Raw genomic sequence first — 14,210 nt, forward strand, 5'->3', positions numbered from 1 at the left:
GCGGGACCGCGCCACGGGCGCCTTAAATAGCACGGAGGCGGGGGTGTGGGGCAGGAAACGCGGGGGAGGGCGGTGGGGCGCTGGGGAGAGACGGGGCGGGGCCTGGCCCGGGAGGTGCGGCGCCCCGCACCCACCCCTCCCGGAGGTGGCCCCCGGAGTCGGGGTCCCCGCCCCGCGCCTCCGCTGCGGTCTCCGAGTCCCGTATTCCCGACGGCGCCGTCCCCTCGCTCGGTTTCCTTGGCTGGACGGGAAGCGCTGGCCCGACAGCGTGAGAAGGGGATGCGCGCGTGCTGGGGCTACTCCTTTGCCAGTTGTGCGCGGGACTTTCCTCCTTAGCGCTTGGGGTTGGGGACCACGATGGGAAACCGGGGTGCACTCCCCTTGCTAGAGCCGCAGCGGCGAATTCGGGACTGTCCCGGTTCCTGGCAGGGCACACAACCAGAGGCCACTGAGCACCTCCCTGGAGGGTCGCGGCTGGGGGCTTCCTGATCTTCATCTTGAATTCCAGCCCTCTCCACCTCTAAATGGGGCAAGAGGGTGGGGCGGGCCGTGGGAACGCAGCGTGCAGCTGGGGGTGCGCGGGCCAAACCCGGCCTCTAGCAATCCCTCCGCTAACCAGGCAGGTGCAGACTGAGATCATGGTTGGCGGGAGGGTGTGATTCACACGTGGGTAGTTCTCCCCAGGGTTCCAGGAGAGTCGCAGGGGCTCAGGGGCTTGGATGGGGATATTGGTGCAGGAGGCTGTTGGCCAGGTGCCCGGGGAAGGGCCAGAGGGCTGGGGGCTGTGAGGCCTTGGGAAGGTGGCGGGGAGCCCAGAGGTTGCGGCTTTGCTCTTGACTTCTGTGCCCTGGGCCTGTTTCTTCCTCTATGGAGGGCGCAGGAGTTGCTGGGAGATGCAAGCCCATGGTGTGGCACAGGTGTGGGGAGATGGCACCAGTGAAATCTGGAAGCATTGTGGCAAAATGCAACAAAGGATCTGTGAGTTGGTCTGGGAGAGAGCTGAGGAGCCCTTGATGGGGGCCGGGCAGCCAGTGGCAGGTGGACGTCGGGGCCAGGGGTTGGTGGCAGAGCCCAGCTGCTGGGTGTGTAGTGCAGCAGGTAGGGTGGGCTTGGACCCAGAGCTCCAGGGCTGGCTGCTCCTGGGGGCCTTCCCTCCCAGGCCTCTCCCTCTGGGCCAGGCCAAATGGAGTGTTCTGGATCTGCAGAGCTGACAACTTCGTGCCTGCTCAGTTCTGACCTCCGAGGTCGTGAGAACAAAGGCCCCTGGAGGCTGGCTTCCGCCCCGCCCCGCCCCGCCCCCATAGCAGCCTCTGTGCCTGACTCCTCTCCTGGGGCTGGGGCTGGGGCTGGCTCTCCACAGGGCTCTCTGCTTCCATCTCCTGGGTGGGAGCAGGTGGCAGGCGGGGGGTGGGGGGTGGGTGACGTCAAGACTGCACTGACCACGTCCTCAGCGGCTGTGGAGGCCAGCGTTTGAATAGCCCAGCACTTTCCCCAGAGGAAGAAGGAGCTGGGATCCACTGGGAGGACCCTCCCCACAACCAGGCCAGTCCACCCGGAACCCTGCATGTCCCCGACCTGTCCAGGAGGCGGCCATCTCAGGGGCTTCCCACCTGAGCTCCTGGCCTCTAGACCACCCATCCACCCAGCCTCCACTCTTCCCAGAAATTTGACCATGACTCTGCTTAAAGCCCTTCCATGGCTTCCGATGGCCGTCAGGGCAAGACCTGAGCTCTCCAAGCCGCAGGCCACTGAGAGCGGCCATCTGCAATGGTGTGTGGCAGTGAGAGCAGCCACATGCGGTGGTGCACGGCTCCGTGCGCTCTGCCAGTATCCGTTCTGTTCCTGCTGAGCCCCCAAGCCCCTCAGGACTTGATCAGATGGATACCGGCTAGCCTAATTAATCATTGTGATATTAATAATTTTGGGCGTCCTTGCCATCTAGTCCAATAAGAATTCTGAACATCAGCTCAAAATAAACCAGGCTACATGGTAAGTTTTTAACGTTTTATTTAGTGAAAGAGATGCACAGGGGAGAAAGAAGAGAAGTGTAGCAGCTGAGTCCGTACCAGGCAGAGAGCAGACCAGGAGCCGTGCGGAGCGAGGTGCGTGATTATGAGCAGCCGTAGGTAGCTCAGCACGGGCAGGAAAGCAAAGGCAGAGAGCGAGCCTTGGACGCTCCACGCCTTTTATCTGCTTTCCAAAGGGGAGTGGTTACTTACAGGTCAGATCAGGTAGGGGCATGAGGTGACACAGAGGGCATGGGGAAGGCATGGTCTTCCAGCCCACAAATCTAATCAATTTAATCCTATCCGCCTTCCTATAACAAGATGTCACCTTCTCCCAGAAGTCCCCTCCTGGCCTCTAATGCTGCATCTGTGCCCTTGGCACTCAGGTACTGCCCCATGGTGTGGGGTGTGTGTGTGTGTGTGTGTGTGTGTGTGTGTGTGAATTCCTGAATGTGTTAAGAAATAGAGGAACCATAAAGTTGTATTTCTTTCACTTAAAGATTTGTTTTATTTCACTTGAAAGGCAGAGTTAGAGAAGAAGAAGAAGAGAGAAAAATCTTCTGTCTGTTAGTTCATTCCCCAGATGGCTGCAATGGCTGGATTTGGCCAGGCCGAAGCCAGGAGCCAGGAGCTTTATCCAGGTCTCCACATGGGAGCAGGGGCCCAAGCACTTGGACTATCTTCTACTGTTTTCCCAGGCACATTAGTGGAGCTGGATTGGAAGTGGAGCAACCAGGATTCAAACCAGCACCCACATGGGATGCTGGCATTGCAGGCAGTGGCTTAACTTGTTATGCCATGATGCCAACCCCAAAACTGACTGTCTTAACCACTTTAGATGCTCAGCTCGATACTGCTGAGTATGTTCCCTGTGTCAGATGGCGGGTCTCAAAACAGAAACGGTCCCCACCCTCCCCCAATGGCCTGGGAGTCCCTGGAGGGCAGGCAGCTGGGGCTCACCTACGTGGACAGCACCCAGCAGGGCTCCAGGCCTGTGTATTCATCAACATAGTTTACGGAGCACCTGGTGGGTGCTGTGGCACCGTCCCAGACACTGGAGATCATCCAGGGGTCAAGGTCAGCATCACGAAGATCCCGGTCCTCGGGGAAGACAGGTGATGAAGCAACACAGAGAACAGGTTAGGTGGTGAGCAAAGCTATGGGGACAGTAAAGTTGGGATTGAGAGCACAGGGAGTTTCAGGTTTGAGTACAAGAGAAATTCTGGCTGAGCAGGTGGCAACTTGATGTAGCCCTGAAGGAGGAGAGGGAGGGAGTCCCAGGGCTCCAAGCAGCTGGAGTGCAAAGGCCCTGAGGCAGGATGTCCCTGGGGCTTCCTGCTGGAGGAGCAGCGTGGAGCTCAGCCCCAGGCAGACTGTGACATCCCCTGCGCTATGGGACTGGCTGTGGCTGTGCGGGGTCTTGTCAGCCGGGAGCCCCCTGCTGGCCCAGGCAGTCCTGGGCTGCCTGCGTGGATGGTCTGTGCGTCAGACCTCCTGCCATAGACCTGCTTCCTCCCCTCTTCCATTGTCGGGTGTGGCCCCCAGCACCCCCTCCACATTCTCCCCTCCTCTCCAGACCCTACATCCCACAGTCGGGGCAGGGAGCAGAGACAGATGGCAGAGTGTCTCGTCAGTCCCGGCTGCTATACCAGAACGCCATAGACCGGGTGACTTAAGGTTGATTTCTCATAGTCTGGACGCTGGAAGTCTAAGATTAAGGGGCCCAAGGGGTCAGGTTCTTGGCAAAGACCCTTCTTGCCTGGTTTACCAGATGGCTATCTTCACTGACAGACACACACACACACACACACACATGGGTGGCAGGGACCCAAGTCCTGGTGTCATCATCTGTCTCCCAGGGTGTGCATTAGCAGGAGTCTGGGTCAGGAGCCAGAGTTGGGAATAGCACGTGAGATACAGATGTCTTAACTGCTGGCCTAGAAGCTTGCTCCCTTTTCTCTCTGCTGGTAAGAGCACTAATCTGCTTGGGCCAGCAGTGTGATACATTGGCTTAAGCCTCCGTTTGCAACTCCGACACCCCATATTGGAGCGCCCGATCAAGTCCCGCTGCTCCTCTTCCCATCCAGCTCTCTGCTGATGTACCTGGGAAGGCAGTAGAAGATGGCCGAGTGCTTGTGATGTAGGCAGGCAGATAGGATAAAATCGATTAGGTTTGTGAGCTGGAAGGCCGCGCCTTCACCATGCCCCTGTGTGATCTCATGCCCCTACCTGACCCCACCTGTATGCCTACCTGCCAGTTAGGCTACATAACCACTCCCCTTTGGAAATGGATAAAAGGCCTGGACCACAGTGGGCCCCGTCCTTGCTACCCGTGACTTTGGGTGAGGCCTCTTGGCTGCCACGCTCTCTGCCTTGCTGTGCTGCTCATGCTAAGTTACTTGTGGCTGCTTGTGACTGAACGCTTGCTCCACGTGGCTCCTGGCCTGCTCTCCGCTTGGTGTGGACCAACTTAGCTTCTAGACTTCTCTTTCCCCTAAATAAAGCCCTTACTCTCCTGTGCATTTCTCTCACTGAATAAAATCCTAAGAACTTACCATTATTTAAGCACCCACAAGGCTTATTACTATTGAAAAATTATTGATAAGCAGGATGATATCACTTGGATCCCTGCCATCCACATGAGAGACCCAGAAGAAGCTCCTGGCTCCTGGCTTTGGTCTAACCCAGTCCTGGCTGTTGCAGGCACTGGGGGAGTGAACCAGCACATGGAACATCTCACTCTACCTTTCAAATAAGTTAATCTTGAAAAGGAGGGGGAGAGCTCCACCCTATGACCTAATCATTCCCGAAGGCCCCATTTCCTGATACCATAATAGAGGGGACACAGACACGCAGGGGGCTTAGACCAGGGCAAATGAATAGAGCAGCCTCCCACTGCCTGGGTGCTGGTGGGGGTGGGGGTGGGGGTGGCTCTCTGCAGAGGCTGCCTAGGAAACCGCCTCCTGGCACAGAAGGAAGCCTGGAAGGCATCCACAGCCAGCGGGGAAGAGGCCAGGAGGCAAGGGCCGCCTTGTGGTAACAGTGAGGCACTGGGGAGCACTAGCCCAACCCACATCGCAGATCCGGGCACTGCACTGCTCTGAACAGTGGCTCTCGGGCCAAAGGCGGGATCTGCAGGGCTGGGTTGTCCCCTCCTCTGTGGTCCTGGCCTGCAGCCTGGAAGAAGGGGGACAGGACAGGAAGCCCAGGCGGTGCTGAGCAGTCAGTCTCCGCTGGGACAGCCAGTGGTGTTTTCTGGTTGCCATGACTTCCAAGGTGCCCTTGGCCAAGCAGCCAGAACCATCTAGAAGATATTGGAATGTCTGGCAGCAAGTAGGTGGAGATCACCCTCCCCGAGACCTTTGTAGCCGTCCAGCCCAGAGCAGGCTGACCTCTGTCCTGGCTTGACATTAGGCAGACACTTGGTGGCTCCCTTGAACTTTGACTTCAGGAGGGGGTGAACAAGAGCAGAGAGGGTGGCCGGCACCGCGGCTCACTAGGATAATCCTCCGCATTGTGGTGCCGGCACACCGGGTTCTAGTCCCGGTAGAGTGCCGGATTCTGTCCCGGTTGCCCCTCTTCCAGGCCAGCTCTCTGCTGTGGCCCGGGAAGGCAGGGGAGGATGGCCCAAGTGCTTGGGCCCTGCACCCCATGGGAGACCAGGATAAGTACCTGGCTCCTGCTATCGGATCAGCGCGGTCTGCCGGCCGCAGCGCGGCGGCCGTGGTGGCCATTGGAGGGTGAACCAACGGCAAAGGAAGACCTTTCTCTCTGTCTCTCTCTCTCACTGTCCACTCTGCCTGTCAAAAAAGAAAAAAAAAAAAAAGCAGAGAGGTGAAGTGGGTGGTCGTTTGGTTGCTGTGGCTCCTGCCCACTGTTAGCTGGGTACTAGCCCCAGGGCATCGCAGTGCCTCTAGTATCTTACAAAATAGTCTCTCTAGGAAACTCTTACCGGTTTTCTGCAGGGACCCTGATCAACACAGTTCCCCATTGCATTGATGACAAGGCTGAGGTCCTGAAAGCTCGCCCCCGGTGTGGCATGAGGAAGCTGTGCTTCTTGCAGTGGTCCAGCTCCATGACTCAGTCCTGGGACCCCCACACCCGCCTCACCCACCCCGCAACGCCCCCTGTGAACCTCAGCCAGCTTTGTCCACACAACAACTTGGCTCTCGTTTCACTGGCTCCTGGCCTTGGCTTTCACTAATGGCCCTCTGGGTTTTTATGGCCTTGTACCCCCTTTCACTCCCGATACCAGTCTGGCCTTGGATGCTGATGTCCCCTAAATTTCAGGGTGTGGGGGAGGTTGGTTAATGCAGGGGAGTAATGCAAGGCACGGGCCTGTGGGCTGTGGCCACCCTGCCCCTCCCCCCACACACACACCCTGCAGTGAGCCTCTGGCCAGGGGCCCAGGGTGGAGAAAATGCTCTGGATTTTTATGGGCTAATGAAATGCTGGGTGAGGCTGTCTGCATGCTTTAGAGCAGCTACATGGCCTTTGGTGAGTGTGCAGAGAGTGTGAATAACAGAGATTGTGTGTACCAAGGGTGAGGCTGCAGGCTGAGACAGCAGGAACCAGGTGCCTGAGGAGGAGGCTGTGTGGTTTGTCCATAACCAATGACCGTGATTGCTGTGTGGAATCAGAAGGCTGGAGAACAGCGGCCTCTCGTGGCCAGTACTAGAATCCCAACGTGTAGGCCAGAAGGCTCCAGCCCAAGCTCCAGCCTCCCTTCACACCCCTAGGTTTGGAGCTGTTTAGCCTTCTTTTTCTTTATTTATTTGTTTGACAGGTAGAGTTATAGACAGTGAGAGAGAGACAGAAAAGTCTTCCTTCTGTTGGTTCACCCCTCAAATGGCTGCCACGGCTGGTGCTGCGCTGATCTGAAGCCAGGAGCCAGGTGCTTCTCCTGGTCTCCCATGGGGTGCAGGGCCCAAGCACTTGGGCCATCCTCCACTGCACTCCCAGGCCACAGCAGAGAGCTGGCCTGGAAGAGGGGCAACCGGGACAGAACCGGCACCCCAAACAGGACTAAAACCCGGGGTGCTGGCACCGCAGGCGGAGGATTAGCCAAGTGAGCCGTGGCGCCAGCCCCTGTTTAGCCTTCTGAGCGCTCCCTTCCCTGCCCCCAGGGTGCCATGGGTGGGAGTGTGGGAGAATTGAGGACAGAGCCAGCCTTAGAAAACACAGTCTTTATTGATTTCAAGGAAACTTCCTCCCCGCGCAGGTCCCCATCTGCAGCAAGCGCCTCCACCTGAATTCCCCAGAGCAGGGCAGCGCCCAGCTGAGCACATTTTGGGGGGGAAGAGGAGAGCACGGTGGCCTGGCTGTGGGGCTTCCACCAGTGGCCACTCGGGTGGAGCAGAGCTGTTGCGGGGAGAAGACTTCCCTCCCACCCTGGGAACCAGGGAGGGGCTCCAGTCCGGCGTGGAAGATTCCCTTTGTCGGTACCCAGCTCAGGGCGAGCTTCTGTGTGACCCGGGGCCTCTGCTTGGAGCACAGCTCACTTCTCTCCCGTGCTGCCTCCCCAGGGAAGCCTGGCTTGGGCGCCGCTCCCTGGTGAGTTCCCAAGCATCCCCGGGCTTGCGTGTAAGGCTTGTAGCATACAGTTAGTTTGCTTGTGTGGCTCTGCACCTGGCAAGCTACCTGGACCCGGGTGCACTGGCAGTGGAGACACCCAGCACCTGGAGGGCCCGGCACCCTGCAGCACCACCCCCACCCCCTGCCGGCTGTGCCCAGCCAGTGGTTAGATGGCACTCAGCTTGGGGGCCGAAGCCCGCAGCTTAGCATCGTTGGCTTCAGGCTCCAGGTCCCCGGCCTCCAAGAGCTTATGGTGGCAGTGGCAGATGGAGGCCCGGCTGGTGGAGGCCGGGGGGCTGCGCCCCTTGGAGGGCCGGTTCCTCTGCAGGACTTTCAGGAGCCGATGGAAAATGAGGTAGCAGATCTCGCAGATGGTGAGCACAATGCAGACGGCCGAGGCGCCCACCATGAAGTAGGTGAAGACCTTCTTCTCGGTGGGCCGGGCGATGTAGCAGTCCACCACGTTGGGGCAGGGGGCCACGTTGGCGCACTGCACCAGGCGTGGCATGCCAAAGCCGTGCCACAGCGTGTGCAGCACGTACAGGAAGAGGAACTCGATGATAAGCTTGAAGACGAGGCTGAGCAGGTAGGTCCACCACAGGCCTCCGTGCTTCTTGCCGGTGTCGCTGTACAGCTTGGCGCACTGGTCACCATGCTTTTGACGGTGGCGCCGCTCGCGCTCCTCGCGGTAGGCCACGTGCAGGATGACGAGCAGCGAGGGGCACGTGACGAAGATGAGCTGCAGGGCCCAGAGGCGGATGTTGGAGATGGGGAAGAAGTTGTCATAGCAGACGTTGGTGCAGCCCGGCTGCTTGGTGTTACAGTCAAAGTCCTTCTGTTCGTCCCCCCAGACGCGCTCCGCGGCCACCACGTACACCAGCACCCGGAAGACGAACACCACCGACAGCCAGATGCGCCCGAAAGCTGTGGAGTACTTGTTCACGCCGCTCAGCAGGGCCTGCAGGGTCTTCCAGTCCATGGTGCCTGGTGGGGGTTCCGGGGGCCGTGCCCACCTGTGGAGACAATGCACAGGTGAGCATTTACCACGTGCCAGGTGCCATGCTGAGCGTTTAAGAGAACTGTATATGTATTTTGGGGCCAGCGCTGTGGTACTGAAGGTTAAGCCTCCACTTGCAGTACCCGGCATCCCATATGGGCACCAGTTTAAGTCCTGGCTGCTCCACTTCCAATCCAGCTCTCTGCTATGGCCTGGGAAAGCAGCAGAAGATGGCCCAAGTGCTTGGGCCTCTGCTCCCACATGAGAGACCCAGGAAATCTCCTGGCTTTCGCTTGGCCCAGTCGCGGCCATTTGGAGAGTGAACCAGCGGATGGAAGATCTCGCTCTCTCTTCTCTCTATCTCTGCCTTTCAAATAAATAAATCTTTAAAAGAAAATGAATTATGCATTTCTGTTCATTTGAAAGAGAGAGAGAGAGAGAGCTCTATCCACAGAGAAGCACACACAGATCTATCTAGGGTCTATTTCCCAAATGCCTACACTGCTGCTAGGCTGAACCCAGGAGCCGGGAACCCAGCCACGGTCTCCCATGTCGGGGGCAGAGACCCCAGCACTTGAGTCACTACTGCTGCCTCCCAGAGCCTGCATTAGCAGGAAGCTGGACTCGGAAGCAGGGCTGGGACGCAAAGCCATGAGATGTCAGCATCCCAAGCTCCAAATGCCCATCCTATTTGAGCTCTGAGTTCTTGACGTAAATGGACTCATTCAGTCGTCGTCACCATGACGCCAAGGGGTCTGGATATCATTCTTCCAAGCTCCAGACAGGAAACAAGCACAGTGTGGTTAAGTAACCTGCCCAGAGTCAGAGCAAGTGCGCTGGGAAGGAAAGGAATGTGTGCTTGCCGATAAAATGTCACCGGGGTGGTGCTGTGGTGGAGCAGGTAAAGCCGGCACCTGCAACACCAGCATCCCATATGGGCGCCAGTTCAAGTCCCAGCTGCTCCACTTCCGATCCAGCTCTCTGCTGCGGCCTGGGGAAGCAGCAGAGGATGGCCTGAGTCCTTGGGCCCCTGCACCCACATGGGAAGACCCGGAGGAAGCTCCTGGCTCCTGGCTTCGGATCGGCACAGCTCCAGCCGTTGCAGCCATTTGGGGAGTGAACCAGTGGATGGAAGACCTCTCTCTCTGTCTCTCCCTTTCTGTCTGTAACTCTACCTCTCAAATAAATAAGTCAATGTTTTAGAAAAAAAAAAAGTCACCATGTACGAGCATTTGCTCTAAGCTAGACAAGAGCTGGCCACTTCCTGTGCGGGATCTCCCTTAATCCTCTGCAGGCGGACCCACCTGCATCCGGTCCCTCTGCTTCTGTCCCCTTTGCTCTGCTCAGAGCACTCAGTCCTTCAAGTGAAAGCATTTGCTGTGATTGTGTCCAGATAGCAGATGCTGACGGCGAAAGGACACACTGACAGCCACGCCGGGAGGATGCGATAACCCCCAGTCAAGGTGGTCACTCAGAGGGCAGGGCGACTGAAAACGGGAGTCAGGTTCATGGCCAATGTGCGCGGCCACCTCCCTGCCCTCCGCTGCTGCACGGCCGCAAGAACCCAGGTTCTGGACTCTGTGACCTTGTTGATGGACACCCCCATCCTGGGAAGTCCCGGGGCTTAGAGGGGAAATGTGTTTTCTCGGGTCTCATAGCCAGCTGGTGGTGAAGACGGAGGGGGCCGATTCAGGTAAGGGGTGCAGGGGGATGCCTAGGATCCGGCTCTTGTGGGGGGATACCAGCCCCAGGGGCTATCTATAGACATGCCTTCCTCCCCAGCCTCCCCTACCCCGGCCATACTGCTTGGCAAAACACTATCTGCCCTCAACTGCACACCTTCCTCCGTGATCCTGGAGTGACTTAGCGGTGTGGCCCGGTGGTCCTGCCTGGATTGGGCAGAGGCATGTGTGTGAGAGCACACCCCTCCCCATGTGCATGGGGGGGTGTGTTTGGGGGGGTGGGCCTCCCAGGGCGTGTGATGCCTGCCGCCAGCACACTGGCCTTCCAGCTTTTCCACTCACCCGTAGGGTCTGCTAAGTCAGGACCACGTCACTGGCTTCTCCCTGTGCCCAGAGGGAAAGCCCTCTCACTTGGTTCTCACCTCCTCTCCTGATCTCTTGCCTGCCTCTCTTGGCTCTGGCCGCACCGGGGCCTTGGCATCGATTCTGTCTGCCTCGAGTGTTCCTCCTGCAGACCACCACGCGGCTGGAACCTTCTCACCACGGAGGCTTCTGCTCCAGCGTGGGCTCCCCGCGGCCTGCCCCGACTACCCTGCTTCTGAACCTGCGCCTGCCTCTGGTTACCCGGCTCCAGTCCCCTTGATTTTTTCCATAGCACACAACCGCCATTTACAGTATTCTTACGGCTCATCTATCTGTCTCTCCCACTGGAACGCCAGTTCTGTCTTGCTCACTGCTTCCTGTCGAGTGCCGGGGGCTTGCACATGGTACGGGCTTCATCCGTGTACTGCGTGGGTAAACAGAGGGATGCGGGGTCCCCAGAGAGGCAGGGTGGAGGGAGTGGGGTGAGGGGTGGGCAGGTGCCCCTGGACGCAGCCTGGACAGGGAGGCTTAGGGGAAAGACAGGGGATAACAATCCCTTCTCAGTCTCCCTGGCCTCCCTCAGGCCTCTCCTTTGGGAATCCCAGACTGGGACAGGAGGGGGCGCTGGGGAAGACCTCAGCCCTGCACACTCGCCCCCCCCCCCCCCCCAGCTCTGGCAGTCCTTAGGGGAGGGGAGGGCAATATGCACTGAACTCTGACTCGCACTTGGATCCAAATCTCGGCTCTGCCACTTACAAGCTGGGTGGCTTCCAAGAATTCCCTTAGCTGTGGCTCCTGTTTCCTTATCTCTAAAGGAAAAGACAACTTTCTTGGCGGTTGGAAGAATCATTAAGTCCCTTCCCACCCCAGCCCCACCTGGGGAGAGTTCAAGGCAACCCAAGCGGAGGTTGGAGCGCGCTCTGCCCGCGCTGGGAGAAGGCTCCTGCCAGCTGCTTCCTCCAAAGCCCAGCCCTGGGCCCCCACTTTCCACCGCCATGCGTTGTCTGCCCAAAACCGCCGGTGGACACACCCCAGGGACGACTCATCGCCAAGGAATTTCCTAACCGGGCCAGGGCTGGTGGGGCCGGTTCTGGTCCCCCTGCCACCCCCTTCCCCCCAGTGGCAGCTCCCTGCACAGCTGCTCCTTCCCAGTCCCTGGACCCTGCGCACCCAGCTTTTGCCTCTGACTGCGAAAAGGCCTCCCAAAGTTAGAGCTCTCTCCCCTCCCCAGTCTCCCTCCGTTCCAGACGGTGTGGGAGCCCAAGGGCCCTGGAGAAGGATGCCGGTCCCGGAACCTTCCAGGAACCCCTACCCTACCAGGAATGGGGGCAGCAACAAGTCAGAGGAGAGCTGGGGAGCTGGGGATCTGACCTCATCTGCCCTCACCCCAGTCCCAGCCCGGCTGCACGCGGTCGCCTGGAGCGCGCCGTGCCCCGGGGGTCCCGTCTCCGCCCGCACTTACCGGCAGCGGCGCGGCCACCGCGGGGCCCGGACCCCGCGTCCCCGAGGCCGGCAGCAGAGACCAGGGCGGCGGGAGCGGGCTCTGCTGTCTCGTTGAGGCGCCGCGGGAGGCAGAACCCGGGGGCGGCGGGGCGGAGGGAGGGTCGGAGGAGGAGCCGGAGCGCGGGGGGCGGCGGCGCTGCAGGGGTCTGGGTTCTAGTCCCGCCGCAGTCACGCGGTCCCTGGGCGACTTCGGCGACGACTCGCGGCTCGTTTGGGCCCTGGTGTCCGCCTGCGTGGGATGGGGGCGTCCGTGGCCATGGGCAGGGCTGTTGCAAAGGCTCCAATGAAACCAGGGGCGTGAAGCACTCTGCGGACTGCGGAGCGTCCTGGCCGCGCGGCAGGACCCAGCGCGTCTCGCCCACGAGCTCCGGTCCCTGCGGATACTAAGCCCTGCCCTGCCCTGCCCAGCCCGCTCCGACCGCGCCCGGCTCGGGGCTGGCCCCTACGTGCGGCGCTCCCGGGGGCTTTTAGGACCTGCCTTCGGGAGGGAGCGCTTCTCACCCGCCCTTTCCCAAAGGACTTTGAAGGGTGGGCACAGCAAAGCCAGGGCCTGGGGATGAGGTGTGCAGGGGCGAGGACGCGAAGGGGGTCGTCGTGGCCCAGGGACAGACCCCGCGCAGGGGAAGGGGGGAACGAGGAGGGGGCGGGTCAGCTGGGTTGGGCTCCAGGAACAAGGACTCTTGTCTTACTGGTGTGCCACGAGACAGGGAGCCTAAAGACAGCCTTGGCTCCCCAGCCTCGGGGAATCCCCAGGGCTTCCAGCCTCCCTGGAGCCCCTCCCTGAGCCCTAGTCACTTCAGGCCTGACCTGTCCCTGTCTGGACAGAGATAAGGTCATCTGCCGTGGTGACTGTGCCGGTTTATGCTTGGGGCGCCGGTACCTGGAGCAGTGTCCCCTCCTGCAGGGATCTCGGGGGACATCTTGGAGCCAGGCTACACCCCCACGGGGCCTCCTGATGAGGCAGCTGTGAGCCGACCTGCTTTTATGGACCAGGAAACAGGGACACAGGGTGTGTAGGTGACTTGCCCAGGGCCACACAGATAACAAGGAGGAGAGCCCAGGACAAAGCTTCACTCCTGGTGGTCTTAGCCTTGACCATCTGCTGAGGCTGGGCAGCGCTGGGGTGTCCCTGTGGTTCTATGCATGAGTGTGGCCACGCAGCCATGGCTCTGGCACCTGCCGTCGGCTGCGTTGCAGGCAGAACAGGCTTCCATTTCCTCATCTCCAAGTCACTCTGCAGAAGCTCCTGTGGACGCTTCTGTCCCCCCTGTGTCACTCAAAAGGCCTTTCAAGGTCACAGCGGATCCGCGTGAGGCTAAATCGCACAGTCCCACCTGTTACACAGCCAGCCGCACTTGGTTCCCCTGGCTCCCTTAAACACCCCCCACTTTCCTGGGTGCCTTGTGCCCCAGAGCCCTCCTTTCCAGCTTTCTTAGGGGGTAACTTTGGGTCCAGTCCTGGGGCCTTAAACACTACCCATTCACTGATGAGTTCCCCATTTCTGAAGACCGGCCGGTGCGGCCAGGCTGCCCAGGTGCCTGGCAGGGGAAGCAGTTTCTTGTGTTTCTTCCTGAACCACCTGTGCATATATAAACTATATGAATATTCTTTTTGACATTTAACTTGCAGAAGTATGCTAGGTACACTGTTCTGCACTTTGCTTTCTTCATTTAACAAGATATGGGAGGGAGCCGGCGCTGTGGCATAGTGGGTAAAGCCACCGCCTGTAGTGCTGGCATCCCATATGGGCACCGGTTCCAGTCCTGGCTGCTCCATGTCCATTCCAGCTCTCTGCTAATGTGCCTGGGAAAGCAGTGGAAGATGGCTCAAAACTTTGGGCCCCTGCACCCACATGGAAGACCCAGAAGAAGCTCCAAGCTCTTGGCTTCGGCCTGGTCCAGCCCCGGCCATTGTGGCCATTTAGGGGAGGGAACCAGAAGATGGAATTCCTCTCTCTCTCTCTCTGTAACTGTGCCTTTCAAACTAATGTTAAAAAAAAATTATATGGGGGGCAGCACATGGTAAAGTTGCCACCTACAGTGCCAGCATCCCATAAGGGCATCAGTTAGAGTCTTGGCTGCTCCG

The 14,210-nt window shown here is 59.3% G+C and overlaps 1 protein-coding gene across 2 annotated transcripts; it reads right to left on the minus strand.

The window, feature by feature from the left end:
* Positions 1–7,177: 7,177 nt before the first annotated feature.
* GJB3 (gap junction protein beta 3) lies at positions 7,178–13,102 on the minus strand. Of its 2 annotated transcripts, none has more exons than XM_089301047.1 (2): positions 13,006–13,102; positions 7,178–8,593 (listed from the first exon to the last, which is right to left on the minus strand). In XM_089301047.1, the coding sequence occupies exon 2, from the start codon at positions 8,557–8,559 to the stop codon at positions 7,747–7,749; it is 813 nt and encodes a 270-aa protein (XP_089157173.1). In that variant the 5' UTR covers positions 8,560–8,593; positions 13,006–13,102; the 3' UTR covers positions 7,178–7,746. The 2 variants fall into 2 exon arrangements, with proteins under 2 accessions (XP_089157173.1, XP_002720707.3); XM_002720661.6 differs by lacking the exon at positions 13,006–13,102 and adding an exon at positions 12,085–12,527.
* Positions 13,103–14,210: the final 1,108 nt, after the last annotated feature.

Source organism: Oryctolagus cuniculus, chromosome 7 (assembly GCF_051225735.1).
Source record: "Oryctolagus cuniculus isolate XC-2025 breed Fujian yellow rabbit chromosome 7, ASM5122573v1, whole genome shotgun sequence".
Lineage (NCBI taxonomy): Eukaryota > Metazoa > Chordata > Mammalia > Lagomorpha > Leporidae > Oryctolagus > Oryctolagus cuniculus.